Genomic DNA, 16,393 nt, shown 5'->3' with positions numbered 1-16,393 from the left:
GTGAGAGAGGGATTACTTTTAATATTTGGATATTTGGGTATTGTTTCACAAGCTTTTTTATTGATTCTATTTGAGAATTAACTGTAAAAAAGAGAGAAAAAAAACTCTAGTCCATATGTATATTTTTTTGTTTTGTAAAACGAGTAAAGCGTGAGGATCTCTCTCTTCAGGTTCGACTGGGAATTTAGGCGAGTTATCCTGTCTGGTTTTAGAGTAACACTGACATCGTGTGGTGAACATTGTAAGTTCACTCGAATTAATTCAAGGATCGACAATGGGAGATAACGGAATAATCCTAACGAATCTATGCGCACAAAAACATCACACTAATAACATTGTTTGCTTTTAACTGTAATTTTTTCTTAGACTATCAAAAAATAAAAAATAAATGTTTTTTGAGTGCAAACTATCTTGCTGCTGGTTTTTCTCTCTCTCTGTTTGCGCCATGAGAGGGAAAGGAGAATAGTGTAATTATGAGGAGAAAACGAGAGAGCAAACAACGCTGAGCTGAACAGCTGCACGATATTTTCATACCACATGCTTTCATTTTCCGCAGTTACTTTACGACCAGAAGAGCAACTAATTAGATTTTTACTGCCTTCATTTTATGCACTATTAGATCAAGCCACGCGAAATTAAGCGTAGGCCTCTTCTGTATCAAGACCTCTGCTTCTGCATTTAACTCGCATTTCGCTGTAAAACAACCCCGTATTATCTGCTTTTATCTGTAAAATAATATTATTTAATATATCCTTATTCTTTAATAATATTAATAATAATAATAATAATACATTCATTTGCAAACGTAAATTAGGCTATGAATGAGTGTTTTTTAAATATATTATGTTGCTTTATTATTAGTCTTTCTGTCAGAATATAGCTTTAAAATACGAACTAATCTGGTGTGTATGATTGAAGCCAAATGTATTTAAAAAGGAATAAAGAAACTTTCCATATCTGAACTCATTGATTAGCCAGACAGGACAAAAAAATAAAAATAAATAAATAAATAACTATAGGGCTATTGAGCAATGAGATGAATTCGGCAAGCAATTTGCTTTAACGTGCGATAAAGGAAATCACATTCACATTCGATATAGACGTAATAATTGAATTAGATTTTATTTTTTACTTTTTGTTAAATTATAACTGGGCCGAAATAAAAATAATAATAATTTAATAATACATTATAAAGGCCTTTTTAAGTGTAAAGTTTATAGCAATCTGACTTGTGACATTACCCGTATTTTTGTATGATTGAACTTTGTGCGTCTTTTTTATTTATGACCAAAACATTTTAAAAAAATACATTATGATGTTTTCCTAGTATACAAATCTTTTAATTATGTTTTTGTTAAACATGAAGTGGAGAATTTACCTGCTCAATTGTAGCTAATTCTTTTATTTAGAATGTCTGATAAATATATCAAATCTGTTTTGCAGCTGAAAATTGAATAATGAAAATAGTTATTCAACTTCATGGTGTTCCAAACCTGTATGACCTCTTACTTCCTTCTGAAGGACATAATAACATTTAAAAAAATTTTTTTTGAAGAATTTTGGGGTCCAAACAACATTGTAGCCCACCCCATTGACTTCCATTGTAGGCTATATGGACAAAAATGATCTTCTTTTGTGTTTCACAAAGATAAAAGGTTTCCAGGTTTGGAAGAACACGAGGGCGGGTAAATGATGCTAGAATTTTAATTTTGGAGTAATGTATTCCTTCAACAGTTAGGATTTGCATGCTAGAACTAAAAAAAAAAAATACTATAAAAGGTTCCATTGAAATGTTTATTCATATTGGCTCAGTATGATACGAAGTTGTGAAAATAGCTTACAAAGGCTGTATTAAATCAAAGAATGTATAAAAGTATATTCACATTATTTTATATTTAAATCATTCACTTATGGCTTGTTTCAAACTAATGCTAAAAACATTAAAAAGGCTACAGCAGGCACCAGCCCAGTGTTATCAATTACAGAAAAAAGTTAACAAACCTGAGAAATTGGTTTATATTAAAAAATAGCAAAGAGCGAAATTTCACATTTCCAGTATGGAACACAGACAATGAATGCACACCTTCTCGTGCACCTTGTACTCCTGACTCATACTGATATCTCACTGAACAGTTTCCTTAGTCTATATTTATTGTATTGATTTACTTGGTTATGATGAGCTTGTACACATCATCCTGAGTCAGTGGCTGTGATCATGTGGGGGGACTCTGCGAGGGGCCTTTCGAATGGCGTGTGAGAGGTGTGGTCTTGGGACAAGAGGAGCAGGGATGGAAATGACGAAGAGAGATTTGGGGTCACGAAGCATCCCGGCGCCCTGTGGTCGCCTTGGAACGAGGGGAGGCACTCCTAACATTGACGCTCTTGCTCTTGACTCGGCCAACGAGGAACTCATACTGCTCTGACGCCAAGAGAAAGACCCGCAAACTGTGAAGCAGAGAAAGAAGAGAGGTGTATTTTCTACGTACCATCTCTTATTAGCGTTATGATATGGGAGTAACTATTCAAAAAGATAATTACTTGTGAAAGGTATCCGCCGAGCACTAGCAGCTTTCATTTGACCAGCAGATGCTTGTCGTTCAGCATTTGACGCCGACATCTCTTCTGCTCCACAGTGCGCCAAACCGCCCAGTTCAGTCTGGATTGGCTGGAGAAGACCATGTTCCAGTGAGGGCCACGGCTTTCGGTTTTGCAGCGGTTGGGAATGCACACACTGCAGACAGGGCTTGGCTTTTGTAGACACCTGCTGCATGTTAGTACAGATGTTCTTCTGTCTCCAAGACATCTCTGCAATGGAGTCCAACTGGATAGAAAGAGTTACTTATCAGGAGAACTGACAAAAAAGGTGGTTTAAAATAGTGTCTATCCAGAGAGGAGAAACTAAGCTGCTTTCTTTCTTCTGTGGAAACACAAAAGAAGATAATTTGAAGAGGTTTTTTTTTTTTTTTTTTTTAATCTTCTTTGTCAATTCAATGAAATGTCATTGGGGTCGAAAACAACATTGAATGTGTGTTGTTACTGTTAACTAAAACTAAACTAAAAATAAAATATAAATATGAAAAACATAAACTAAAAAAAAGAGAATTTTGCGTAGGTAACTAACTGAAATAAGCTGAAGTACAAAAATTACTAAAACTAAAAAATAAAAAATAAAAATGAAATAAAGCTAAATAGAAATAAATTAATGCAAAATAATAAAAACGAAAACAAAATGTCTAAAAATAAAGCTAATTCAAAATATGCATAAATACTAAAACAGGAATGTAAATAATACTAAAATAACATTGACCCCATTGACTTTTATTTCACATATTTTTTCAAAATATCTGCTTTTGAGCTCCAATGAAGATCATTTCAATCAAGATCAGTTGCATAAACATAGTGGCTTAAGAATTAGTATGACTAACTAGCAGTTAGTTAGGGGTAATCAGTCTTACTTTTCAATATCAAATTAGACCAATGTACGTTTTTATGTAACTAACTTTAAAAAGTTGGAGAAAAAAAATTGGATGACCAACTTGTAAGACTCTTAGCAGTTCATGCAACTCGCAGGTTTCAAATGACATAAGTACAATATTTTTATTTTTGGTTGGATTTTAATATGTTTTTTTTTTGTTCACATACCTTGTGTTCATGTCTGCAGTGTCGGGATAAGCTGGCTTGTTCATGTGAGTGTTTGATAAGTTCAGAAAGATGATTGGCACTTTGAAGTAGCTGGCGCACCTGGTTAACAACACCCATGTTCTGCAGCAGAGTCTCTCGTTGGTGAAGTTCACTGAGTCTCTCTGCCTCCTCTTCCTCTATTACGTCAAGAGCAACAGGTGTCTCTCCCCTCAATGGGTTCTGATCTAACGTAGTTGGTTGCTAAAGAAATCATTAAGACCGAAAGGAATTCATTAGTTATTCATGAGTTCTTTAAATAGACAGCAGGGTCCCTCTAGTGGTAAGTCAAAGGACCCAATGTTAAGTCAACCAAAGAAACTTGTAATAAACAATGCATTATCAAAGTACACATATAAACACAAGAAAATGACTTACTGCTTTGGGGTTTTGGTGAGGAGGCAGAATTCTTTTTGGTTTTGCTCTTTCTCCAGCAGATTCACCTTGAAGATCCTGCTTACGTGATCCTTTCTTTTCCCGTTCCTTCTGTTCCTGCTTCAGACGCAAGTCCTGCAGCTGCTGCCTATAAGTATACACATAATGACTGAACATTTTTCTTTCTAAATTTAGCTTAATGTATTCCTGCAAAACAACATGCAGTATGTGCATACCTGGCACACTCCTCCCTGGCTTTGGAGGCTGCAGTTTCCTGGAAGAGAGAGCTGCTGTGTTGAAAATACTTTTCGTATTGGTCTCCTCCTTCCCGAGGGAAGATTCGCCGGAATCCACCCATGTTTTTTGCCTCATATTTCTGCATCTGCTCTATACTTGCAGCCAGAGACTGACGAATCTCCTCATTCCTTTTGAGACAACACGCTTGGCACTTAATAGACAATGTAGATTTTTTAATAGACAAAGTGTACAATATCTGCAAAGTCTTCTTTCTTTTAACAAAATTTGTTCTGTTTTTTTCCATTGTGCATGAGTGCATTGCATGATATACCAAATATGGAGATATTTTTGTTTCTTCTCTTTTTATCATGTCTCATCTATATCAAGGTCGTAGTTCATTCAAAACTTTTTTCTTATGCACAAACATAGCATATAAACTGAAGGCTTTTCAATAAAGATTTGACTTTGAGTGAACTACACTTATCTATCTAACAAATGTATATCTTGACAACTCGCAAAACACCCCTCAAAAATGCCATGAAGCATATATATATATATATATATATATATATACACATATACTGTATATATATATATATATATATATATATATATACACACACACAGTGGTATGAATAAGTTTTGGCACCCATGCTAAAGTTGCCTAAAAAGAGGAATAAAAAAATCATCTTTTGGATATTGATCTTAATGCCTTAATTAGAAAAATGAGGAAAACTCCAACCTTTAAGGACACCAATTTTCTTTGTGAATGAATAATGTATCATAAATAAATAAATGCTTTTCCTTAAAATACAGGGTGCATAAGTCAGGGCACCCCTATGTTAAATTCCCATAGAGTCAGGCAGATTTTTATTTTTAAAAGCCAGTTATTTCATGGATCCAGGATAATATGCATCCTGATAAAGTTCCCTTGGCCTTTGGAATTAAACTATCCCCACATCATCACACACCTTCCACCACGCCTAGAGATTGGCATGGGGTACTTTCCATAAGATCATCTTTCAAAGCAAATCAAACCAGCTATTAGGCTAACTGAAGTAAAGAATTATTATATGAAAGAATTATTAGGAACACCATCCTAATACTGTGTTTGACGCCCTTTCGCCTTCAGAACTGCCTTCAGAAGTAGCCATCAGAGGATGGGTATATGGTGGCCATAAATGGACATGGTCAGAAACAATGCTCAGGTAGGCCATGGCATTTAAACAATGCCTAATTGGCACTAAGGGGCCTAAAGTGTGCCAAGAAAACCCCACACCATTCCACCACCATCACCAGTCTGCACAGCGGTAACAAGGCATGATGAATCCATGTTCTAATCCATGTTAACGCCAAATTCTGGCTCTACCATCTGAACAGAAATTGAGACTCATCAGAGCAGGCAACATTTTTCCAGTCTTCAACTGTCCAGTTTTGGTGAGCTCTTGCAAATTGTAGCCTCTTTTTCCTATTTGTAGTGGAGATGAGTGGTACCCGGTGGGGTCTTCTGCTGTTGTAGCCCATCCGCCTCAAGGTTGTGTGTATTGTGGCTTCACAAATGCTTTTCTGCATACCTTGGTTGTAACAAGTGGTTATTTCAGTCAAAGTTGCTCTTCTATCAGCTTGAATCAGTTGGCCCATTCTCCTCTGACCTCCAGCATCAACAAGGCATTTTCGCCCACAAGACTGCCGCACACTGACTGTTTTTCCCTTTTCACACCATTCTTTTTAATCCTAAGAAATGGTTGTGTGTGAAAATCTCAGTAACTGCAGCAGCAGATTGTGAAATACTCAGACCTGCCCGTCTGGCACCAACAACCATGCCACGCTCAAAAATGCCTAAATCACCTTTCTTCCCCATTCTGACATTCATTTGGAGTTCTGGAGAATGTCTTGACCAGGACAACACCCTTAAATGCATTGAAGCAACTGCCATGTGATTGGTTGATTAGATAATTGGATCAATGAGAAATTGAACAGGGGTTCCTAATAATCCTTTAGGTGAGTGTATGTTGTAAGTAATAAACTTGGAATTGCGAGAAATAAAGTTAGAATTGTGTATTCTGCACTTGCAATTCTTAGACATTGCGAGATTAACTCAAAATTGCGAGATATAAAGGTATAATTGTGAGATAAAAAGTAGCAATTAGGCCTACCTTTTTTAACATTTTATTCCATGGTGGAAACAGGCTTCCATTAACTAGTGCTGTGTTTAAGTGCAACTGTGGTCATTGTTGTACCTGGCCTCTCTAGAGCGGTTCTGCTGGAGTCTCTCTTTTACACGGCGCTTCTCCTCTTCTGTGATCTTCCTGCGGTCACAGGCTCCCAAGTTAATCAGCACCAAAGTGTCATACAACAGACCGTCCTTAACCTCCCGATCTAAACGGGAGTCTGTGGTGAAGCTAGGTGAATGGTTGACCTAAACACACAGGTTCAAAGATTGCATTCAGCTAGAATGAAAGCAATTCATATAGATTTTGTTACATAATGAAGTCACAGGTAATTAAAAATGGTATAAACTACTAAATACAAAATAAGCCTCAAAAGGAGCGCAAACCTCAAGAAGCCAAGGTTTAAGTCGATGGTCCAGTAGCACATCAAATCCGAGGATCTCAAAACAGGCACTGCCAGATGCATGATTGGGGAAGCAGGTGTGGTAATTGTGTTTGAGAATGGGGTGAGCAGATATTAGTGTCTTAATTATGATGTCTTCAAAGTCTCTCCACATCTTCTCAGTATCATAGCACATGGCTTCCAAGTGCTTCTTGAAGCTGGAGAGTTTCCTATGAAGATGTGAAAAGGAAAAAGGGTTTCCTATACAGTTTTAAAGAAAAACTGAAGAAAATCATATTCTGTGAGAACATATAGGTTACCGTTTGCTGCCGGTATCTTCGTCACGTACAAAGTTTTCACTATGTTTGTTGATGGCATAGTTAGTTAAGTGCATGCAAACATCCTCCTGTACAGTTGCATAAAGAAAAGCAAATAAAAATGTCTAATAGGCTTTATGCCAACGGTCACATGAACAAACAGGAAAACAGGTCTCTTTGCATCCGTTGTTAACGGTAGTAAGTACTGACAGCGATATCTACAGGGTTCATAAAGATTCTGTAAAATTAAATTCCATGGCTTTTAAGGACTTTTCAAGCATTACTTTTTTTTGTCAGACAAAGGAAATCCAGGCCACTCTTCTTTAGACAATTAAAAAGCCTTTATTGGACTGGCTATATCATAGTAGAAAATTTAAAAACATGTGGGGGAACAAATAACCCACGCGTAGCGGCACAAACAGCCTTCTTCAGGGTATATTTTTTCAAACAAACAATTCCCTCTTTTGTAGATGCTAATTGGATTGGGAACAACTGAGTGACAAATAGCCTGCATATATAGAGGTCCACTAGGAGGTGGTTACAAAAAAAAAGAAAGAAAAATTTATGAAAAAATAAATAAATAAATAAATAATATAATTTTTTTTTTTAATTAAATAAATAAATAAAATAAATTAAATAAATTAATAATAATAGAAATATATATATATATATATATATATATAAATAAATAAAAAAAAGTTAATGGGGAAAAAAATTACTTTTTTGTTTTTCAAGGGTTAAAACCAGCACTTCAGTCTGTTCATTCTATAAAGGTATATGAATAAACCGCACAATTCATATGGATTAGTTTTACAATCTCATTATGAATTTTTTGAAGCATCAAAGTGGTAGTTGCACAGCTGTCTGAATAGACACAGAAAGCTCTCAGATTTCATCAAAAAAAAAAAAGTCCTTTGTGTTCCAAAGATGAACAAAAGTCTTATATAATATACATAATATATCTTTTAGATATCAATCTGCATATGCGATACACATTGGTTATGCTCATCTTTGGTCTCTCCTTCAAAGGTATTTGAGTAAAACACAAAACACAAAAAAAAGACCTGAACCTGTAGCAGTGCGACCTATTTTTCAGAATACAGAAGTTTGCTTCGCGTAACCCCCATTAACCACTGGTTTGAAGTCAGCATTTCATTACAAGCAATCTTCTATGAACCAGTGTGATTTAAGCAATACTTACTACTAAAATGCATGCATCTGTTTTAAGTTTATTTACTATTTTAAAAGCCCCTCTCACCAAATTGCTGCCAGTAGGCTCATTATATTCAGTGGTGCAGAAACGGACTAATCCCTCGTTGTACATGAAGACGCCGAGGGGGTCACAGCTGGTCACTAGCACATAAATGCGCAGGTCAAACTTGAACCCATCAACGATGAACGGCTGTTGAAACAAAGATTAATTATATAATAAATGGAAGATATTTTATCAGTGCCTATTTATAATAATATTTATTTATTTATTTTGGGTAGCACTTTACTTTACAGTCCTGTCATCCATGTACATACTACGTATGCACACTGTAAGTACATGTACTGTAAAATAAAATGCAACTTTGTTTTGAATCTAATTGGATATTAGTATTATGACAGAGGGGCTTCTTGTTGTAACTGTGACTTTATAAATATTTTGTTACCTTGGATATATACACCTGGCAAATCATGTGTTCACCTGGCCGAATATCCTTGTTGGATTTGGTAAGAAAGATACCACGACCTTGGCAACCTGAGTCTGGCTTGCAGATATACGTTTTGTGCTTTTTGGCTCTGGTGTAGGCTTGGAAGTCACTATAACTGAAGGACATAGAGAGAGTGAGGAAAGGGAAACGATTAAAACTTCCAATTTATGCTAATTAAAAGATCTGTATCATGACTCGAATGTATGATTGGACTCGAATCGACTCACTCTGCAGGGAGGCACCATGTGCGAGGAAAGATGTTGTACTCTTTCGGGAAGAGTTTCAGCATACGGTTCATATTACGTGCGAGTAAATCCTTCCTGCAGATTTCATTCATGCCAGGAAAATGGTTGATTTTCTGTTTGGGGAGAATTTAAGCATCTTGTTAACCACAGCGTTACAACAAACAGGACAATAAACAAGAGAAGAATTATGTTTGACAGCAAACACCTGGTAACGCTTCATGTCCATGACCCTGTCAAGTGAGACAGAGCAGTCAGTCCAAAACAGGGTCCAGTCTTCTCCTTCTGCAGCCTCTCGTAGCCCATATCTGCGAGCAGCACGGCGCACTTAAAAAACAAACAAACATACCATTACTCAAGGCTTTAATAATACAGTTAATTTTGAGACTATATCAACAACTGTTTGGAGTAAAAAAACCCACCACTTTCATATTTGCAATTGGTGAGATTTATCCACAGTCATCTGAAAAAGAAGAAGAGGACCAAGAGACAGACCTGTGCATTGTTCAGGAATTGAAAAACTCCCTTTTTAACTTTTACACAACATTCAATTACAATAATCTTGTTCAAAGGCCCCATACCTACAAATATTGCTTATAGTTACTGATAATTTAAGGTAATAAATACAACTAAATAAGGTTCCATTTATTAACACTGGGTAATGCAATTGATATCAAGAACTAAGTGATGATCAACATTTTTACTGCATTTATTAATCAAAAAAATCTAAAGTTCATTCATTGTAAATTCATGTTTTCTTATTATACATCATTAATTAATTAATTACTTGATTTTCTTGCCACTTATACATTTTCTAAAGTTAATTTATACAACTTAAATTGTTAAAAATGTATATGTTGAAAGTAACATTAACCTAATTAATAAATTATGTAGCTACGTATTGTTCAGTGTTATTTTGTGTTACCAAATGCATTCACTAATGTCAATGATTTAATATCTTATGTACACTAACGTTCAAGTCAGTAAGATAGTTTTTTTTTTTTTTAAATCACACTTTTATTCAACAGGAATGCATTGAATTGATCAAAAGTGACAGTAAAAAAGTATCAGTTTTAAAAATAAGAACATTAGCAAATTAGAACATTTTCTGTGTGACACTGAAGTCTGGGGTAATGACAGCTGAAAATGTCTTTAAAAACAAAACTTTACAGACCCCAACCTTTTGATTGGTAGTATATATAAATACCATAATATATAAATGGCTTACTTCTTTTTTCTCTTTTTCTTCTTGTTCGCTGCAGGCAGAGGGATTGGTGTGTTACAGGGCTCTGCTTGAGTGTCACTTCCCCAGCCTTCTCCCTCCACCCAGGCTGGATCAGACACTTCACTCACTGAGTGCTCCGCTGGTGTCCCCATTCTGAGAACACACATAAAACTTTGATGAAGACTGAGCGAGGGCTGAGAGATTTAGTGAAACACCTATTTAAGAACTTATGAGCTGAAAGATCTAATATTGCTGCGTGATGTCGCATCTTCAATGTGAAACTTAATCAACCCTATCGGTAGTGTGCTTGTAAAGGGCAAAATACTAAGGCTTAGCATCATGTTTCTGTCCCCGTTTCTCTCCATAGTGGAGTGCCACACCTGTCAACAACATGATTGAGGTCACTTAATATTTAAAGTGAACCATATTTTCAGTATTAAGCCATTTTAATGGGTCCAATAAATTTACATCATTAATATTTAAGGTGGCATGAAATGGAAGTTGCAAAAGTATTTTCCTTATTGTGATGTAATCCAAATTATTCATGAACAAGAAAGAATATAGGGCGGGACTTGACTTGATCCATTGCCAATTTATTGGTTTGTTGTCTTTTGCTATAGAAGTGCAACAGTGCCCACCTTTTTTACCGCCACTGGTTCCAGAAGTATTTTTTTTTTCTCCAAAATAGTCTTTGTTAAAGAGTTATAAGCCATGAACCAAGCCAAGCAGCATTTGATGTAAAAAAAAAAAAAGATACAAAACACTGTGTAGGCTACTTTACCGTTTTTTGTGAGGGAAAGAACTACAATTCCCTTGAACTTGTAGTACTGCGAACAGCATAATTGAATTAAAAATTATGGAGAAATATAAAACTACTCATTTACAAATGTTGATTATAAGTATAATAACATTACATTTTAAGATTATTGCAAAATATTCATATATACAAACATTTCAGTATTTCGAGAGATCAACCCCATTACGTCATTTGCAGTGCTTCATCGGAGTGGGCGGAGCTAAAGAGCTATTTTGGAGCAGCATGTTGCTTTTTCTTACTCTCTGATTGGTGTAATTTTCTGTACATCATCATGATTGATGTAGTTTTTCACCAGTAATTCCACTGTTAATTAGCATTATTTTAAAAAATAGGCTGAAATAATGTAGGCTGACGGCTTCCGACCATACAGAGAAAATGAACAGAGTTTTTACTTCCTGAACGCAACATTGCCTATTGCTGTGATCCCATGAGAGTGACAGGTCTTCCCACCCTCACGCCAGTAACTCGACATCAGAGAAGAGTCACTGCGTAAGGGAAAATTATTTTGATTTAAGATTATGAGAGCACATGACTTAAAAAAATAATGATGTGCAAGGAGGATAAACCATTTAAAATAAACACTGAAATATTTCACAAGAAACAATAATTGGCAATTGATTTCATGGTGACTTAAAAATAAATAGCCACACAGGATGCACAAAGCAACATGATTGCGGTCCAACTGAAGATAAAGGTGCTTCTGTATGCAAGTGTCAGTCAGCAGAGGGAAAGAAGGTCAGAGCCCTGAGGTAACTGTATTCTGATCTAGAGAATTTATCCTGACCATGACCTCCTGGTCCTGAGCTCGAATGAAATGGCCTACGAACTTATTAGACAGTTATTTATTCAGTGAGAAAAACTTTTAAAGGAGAAACATTTCACCATGATCCAAAAATAGTTGGAAGGAAAACAATGCCTTATTTATCAAATGTAATATGTAAAACTAACAATTTATCCAAATAAAACCTACACATTTTTATATCCGATTCAACTCTTACACCAACCTGTGATCTCTTCAGCTCACAGACCTCTAAGAAGTAAAAGTCTGCTGTCCACAGACACACCACTTGGCTTTAGCGGTCCAGTAGAAGGCTATCATCATCCCTGCTCCGAGCTGTCCTCTGGGAGTGGGTACTGGTACGTAATCCCTGACAAAAAGGAACAAATTCACCTCTTCTGTGATGGGTGGCTCAACTTGGATATACTTACATAGTGACACACTGAAACCTTAAGATCAAGTGACCTATTAGAAACACAGGAAACCTAAACCTGATACATGAACATGAAAATGAAGGCCAAGAGGCGAGCAAGAATCAGAGAAGAAAGACAATCCCTACTTGTCAAATGTGATGAGATAAGTGCTTGGTTCCTGGAACAAATATTACATGTGTAAAAAGAAGCTGATGGTTACACTATACTGGGATTTGCAACAATAAAGTCTTTGAAATAAGATGGTAAGTTTATGTAATAAGGACATCAATTTAAAGGGTTAGTTCACCCAAAAATGATTTTTTTCAGTATTTACTCACCCTCACGTTGTTCCAACCCCGTAAGACTTTCGTTCATCTTCGGAACACAAATTAAGATATTTAAGATATTAAGATCGCTCCTGCATACAGTCCATAGGCTTCTTGAGGGACTGGCTCTTGCTGTCCCTGAAAAGTCATTAAAGACATCGTTAAAATAGTCCAAGTGACTACAGGGGCTCAATCTTAAGTTTATCAAACGACAAGAACACTTTTGTGCGCAAAAAAACAACAAAAATAACGACTTTATTTCAACTATTCACTTCCTTCTCCATGAGCCTGTAAGTCAGTTAACGTAGTGTGATTGCGTAGAGCTACGTCACACGTAGGCTCACTATTGGCCGACGCTGGTCATGTGTGTGTGATGCGTGTGACGTACAATAACAGAAGCTTCAGTATTAAACTAGTAACCTGACTCGCGCAGAGGGAGAAATAAACGAATAGTTGAAATAAAGTCGTTATTTTTGTTGTTTTTTTGCGCACAAAAGTGTTCTCGTCGTTTGATAAACTTAAGATTGAGCCCCTGTAGTCACTTGGACTATTTTAACGATGTCTTTAATGACTTTTCGAGGACAGCAAGAGCCAGTCCCTCAAGAAGCCTATGGACTGTATGCAGGAGCGATCTTAATATCTTAAATATCTTAATTTGTGTTCCGAAGATGAACGAAGGTCTTACGGGGTTGGAACAACATGAGGGTGAGTAAATACTGACAGAATTTTCATTTTTGGGTGAACTAACCCTTTAAACTCATAATCAGGGGGCCAAGCACCGAAGGTGCGGAGATACCTATTGTATCTGTTCCGGTTCTTTAGTATTCGTCTTCTTCGTTCTTCTTCCGACTGGGTGTCTATGGCTGCCCATAGGACCATTTGTGGGAAAGTTGTTTTGGTTTGACATTCTAATAGAGGACAGTCCCAACATTAAATACACCAATTTTGGTGTCTCTAACTCATTGCTTCTGGCGCCACCACCTGTCCAAATTTTCACTCAAATTATGCAAATAACTTAACCGTATGGCTTAACCGTATGGTAATAACTTAACCGTAAAAGAACCGTATGGCCTATCGACAAAATTATTTTCCCCCCTGGTTCCTGAGCTCATGACGATTCGATTATGACGTACCGTGACGTAATTTTCCATGTCGTAATGTTCCGTGTAAAGTGATCATTCATTAAATCATCTTAAAAGTTACAGTATGATTTTTTTAGCCATTTGCCCAAAGTTCTCTTAAAATGTCTTTAATTGCTTTTAAATTCTATAAAAGGTGTGCCGTGTGGGTGGAGCTAAATAATTAGGAGAGCGCGAAGCTTTTGCGTTAAAATCGTCTGGAAGCTGACACATCCCAAAAGAAACCATGGCTGACAATCAAATTCAGCCACACATTTATGATCCCGAATCAAATACAGACGAAATCAAAATACGAGCAGTAGCAGTAGTCTGTATGTGGTATGTACTGGAACTGTATTTAACTAACATTTGCTTAGCGGTTTTTGTAAATCAATAATTTTTACTTTATGTTTTTTTTATTTTTAAGGTGTACATGTGGGAAGTGTAATTTGATGCCAACTCATGCGCGAGTTATAACTTACAACATTTGTGTGTTTATTTCTGGTATATGAGGGCATGTGTTTGTTTTACAAAACAAACAGACACCTACAATGGCCAGCTATACAAATGTATTTAAAACATTCTTGAACAAATCCTAAGCAGCACTGCCGATGATTTCCTGTTGAAGCACGTTGATGTACGCAATCTCGTTCTCCTCTGGTCGATGTGTGCGCGGGTGTGCTTTTCCAAAAGAAATACTCATATGCACTCACCTAAAGGATTATTAGGAACACCTGTTCAATTTCTCATTAATGCAATTATCTAATCAACCAATATCATGGCAGTTGGTCAAGACAAGCTCATGAACTCCAAACTGAATATCAGAATGGGAAAGAAAGGTGATTTAAGCAATTCTGAGTGTGGCATGGCTGTTGGTGCCAGACGGACCGGTCTGAGTATTTCACAATCTGCTCAGTTACTGGGATTTTCACGCACAACCATTTCTAGGGTTTACAAAGAATGGTGTGAAAAGGGAAAAACATCCAGTATGTGGCAGTCCTGTGGGCGAAAATGACTTGTTGATGCTGGAGGTCAGAGGAGAATGGGCTGACTGATTCAAGCTGATAGAAGTAAAGTAAACCGAGGTATGCATCATTTGTGAAGCCACAACACGCACAACCTTCAGGCGGATGGGCTACAACAGCAGAAGACCCCACCGGGTACCACTCATCTCCACAACAAAAAGGAAAAAGAGGCTACAATTTGCCAGAGCTCACCAAAATTGGACAGTTGAAGACTGGAAAAATGTTGCCTGGTCTGAGAAGTCTTGATTTCTGCAGAGACATTCAGATGGTAGAGTCAGAATTTGGCGTAAACAGAATAAGAACATGGACCAATCATGTCTGTTACCACTGTGCAGGCTGCTGGTGGTGGTGTAATGGTGTGGGGGATGTTTTCAGCCTGCCTGAGCATTGTTTCTGACCATGTCCATCCCTTTATGGCCACCATATCCTCTGATGGCTACTTCCAGCTACATAATGCACCATGTCACAAAGCTCGAATCATTTCAAACTGGTTTCTTGAAAATGACAATGAGTTCACTGCACTAAAATAGCCCCCACAGTCACCAGATCTCAACCCAATGAATAGAGCATCTTTGGTATGTGGTGGAACGGGAGCTTTATGCCCTGGATGTGCATCCCATAATTCTCCATCAACTGCAAGATGCTATCCTATCAAAATGGGCCATCATTTCTAAAGAATGCTTTCAGCACCTTGTTGAATCTTGCCACATATAATTAAGGCAGTTTTTGAAGGCGAAGGGGGGTCAAACACATAAAAAACACAGTAGTATGGTTTTCCTAATAATCCTTTAGGTGAGTGTAAGGAGTGCCACTCTCGTCTAGACTCTCGGAAAAAAAAAAAAACAGCCGAAACTTGTACCAAACCGAAACTTTGGCCATGTTTGGCATGAGAATCCATCTCTTTAATTTTAAATAGTGTGAATTATCACATGAAGAACAGATGCTGTGCTGTAGTTACATTTCAAGAAGCAGAAAGCAATAATCTTTCCTTTTTCCAGTTCACCCTAAATTAATATGTTACTTGGATATTTAGCTAAGCTAACACAAACTGTAACCATAGTTTAACTATATAGACTTCAGAATTAAACAATCTAAACTACTTTAGGGCGTTATATGAAAGTTGTGTGCAGACTTGCATCGCAAGGAATCAAGTACGCCATTATTTTGGTTTAGCTTGGCTTGTAAAAAGGTAGTTTAATAATATTTTTTTAAGTCTGCGCACAACTTTCACTGTACAATTGCCATGGCAACAGAACGCGTTTCAAAAGCAGGTTAGCTAGCTAGCTGGCTAATATTCTTAAATAAATACAGGGAATAAACTCAATGGGTCCGGTGGAATTAAAGTACGTACCTGTTGCTGTTTTTGTCAGAAATGCGCAATGGTTTCAGAGTGGTATCGCGGATTGCATTGGCTGTTCAAAAGGAAATGCCATTGGGTTTTCTCATGCTTACAATGTTGCCAAGTGCTCTCAAAACGAAATGAGAGCACGAGGTCAAGGGGACAGAGATGTCCAATCTCAATTCACGTGGACAGAGATGTCCAATCTCAATTCACGTTTGCAAATACTTGATCTCTGATTGGTTCTCACTCT

General features: G+C 36.8%; 1 protein-coding gene across 4 annotated transcripts; it reads right to left on the bottom strand.

Moving 5' to 3' along the window:
- Nucleotides 1-1,775: 1,775 nt before the first annotated feature.
- On the bottom strand, nucleotides 1,776-16,301 carry ttll6 (tubulin tyrosine ligase-like family, member 6). 4 transcript variants are annotated; one of them, XM_089122175.1, is made up of 16 exons: nucleotides 16,153-16,301; nucleotides 12,146-12,289; nucleotides 10,328-10,477; nucleotides 9,522-9,559; nucleotides 9,308-9,426; nucleotides 9,085-9,215; nucleotides 8,816-8,972; nucleotides 8,419-8,562; nucleotides 7,164-7,249; nucleotides 6,848-7,073; nucleotides 6,531-6,709; nucleotides 4,290-4,478; nucleotides 4,057-4,201; nucleotides 3,643-3,882; nucleotides 2,539-2,821; nucleotides 1,776-2,445 (listed from the first exon to the last, which is right to left on the bottom strand). In XM_089122175.1, exons 3-16 carry the CDS (start codon nucleotides 10,474-10,476, stop codon nucleotides 2,201-2,203), a joined length of 2,331 nt encoding a protein of 776 aa, XP_088978301.1. In that variant the 5' UTR covers nucleotide 10,477; nucleotides 12,146-12,289; nucleotides 16,153-16,301; the 3' UTR covers nucleotides 1,776-2,200. The 4 variants fall into 4 exon arrangements, with proteins under 4 accessions (XP_088978301.1, XP_088978303.1, XP_088978304.1 ...); XM_089122177.1 differs by having other exon boundaries at nucleotides 3,742-3,882; XM_089122178.1 differs by lacking the exon at nucleotides 12,146-12,289 and having other exon boundaries at nucleotides 9,522-9,594; nucleotides 16,153-16,278.
- Nucleotides 16,302-16,393: the final 92 nt, after the last annotated feature.

Source organism: Pimephales promelas, chromosome 17 (assembly GCF_988280905.1).
Source record: "Pimephales promelas chromosome 17, fPimPro1.hap1.1, whole genome shotgun sequence".
Taxonomy (NCBI): domain Eukaryota; kingdom Metazoa; phylum Chordata; class Actinopteri; order Cypriniformes; family Leuciscidae; genus Pimephales; species Pimephales promelas.
Note: the sequence above shows the minus strand (reverse complement) of the source record. Positions and strands in the feature narration are given on the sequence as shown.

Excerpts from the sequence above, each read along its gene's own strand:
- ttll6 (XM_089122175.1), bottom strand. The coding sequence starts at position 10,476 with ATGGGGACACCAGCGGAGCACTCAGTGAGTGAAGTGTCTGATCCAGCC. Across the intron at positions 9,216-9,307 it reads TGGACATGAAGCGTTACCAG|AAAATCAACCATTTTCCTGG; the intron begins GTGTTTGCTGTC and ends CTCCCCAAACAG. Across the intron at positions 6,710-6,847 it reads TTAAACCTTGGCTTCTTGAG|GTCAACCATTCACCTAGCTT; the intron begins GTTTGCGCTCCT and ends CTGTGTGTTTAG.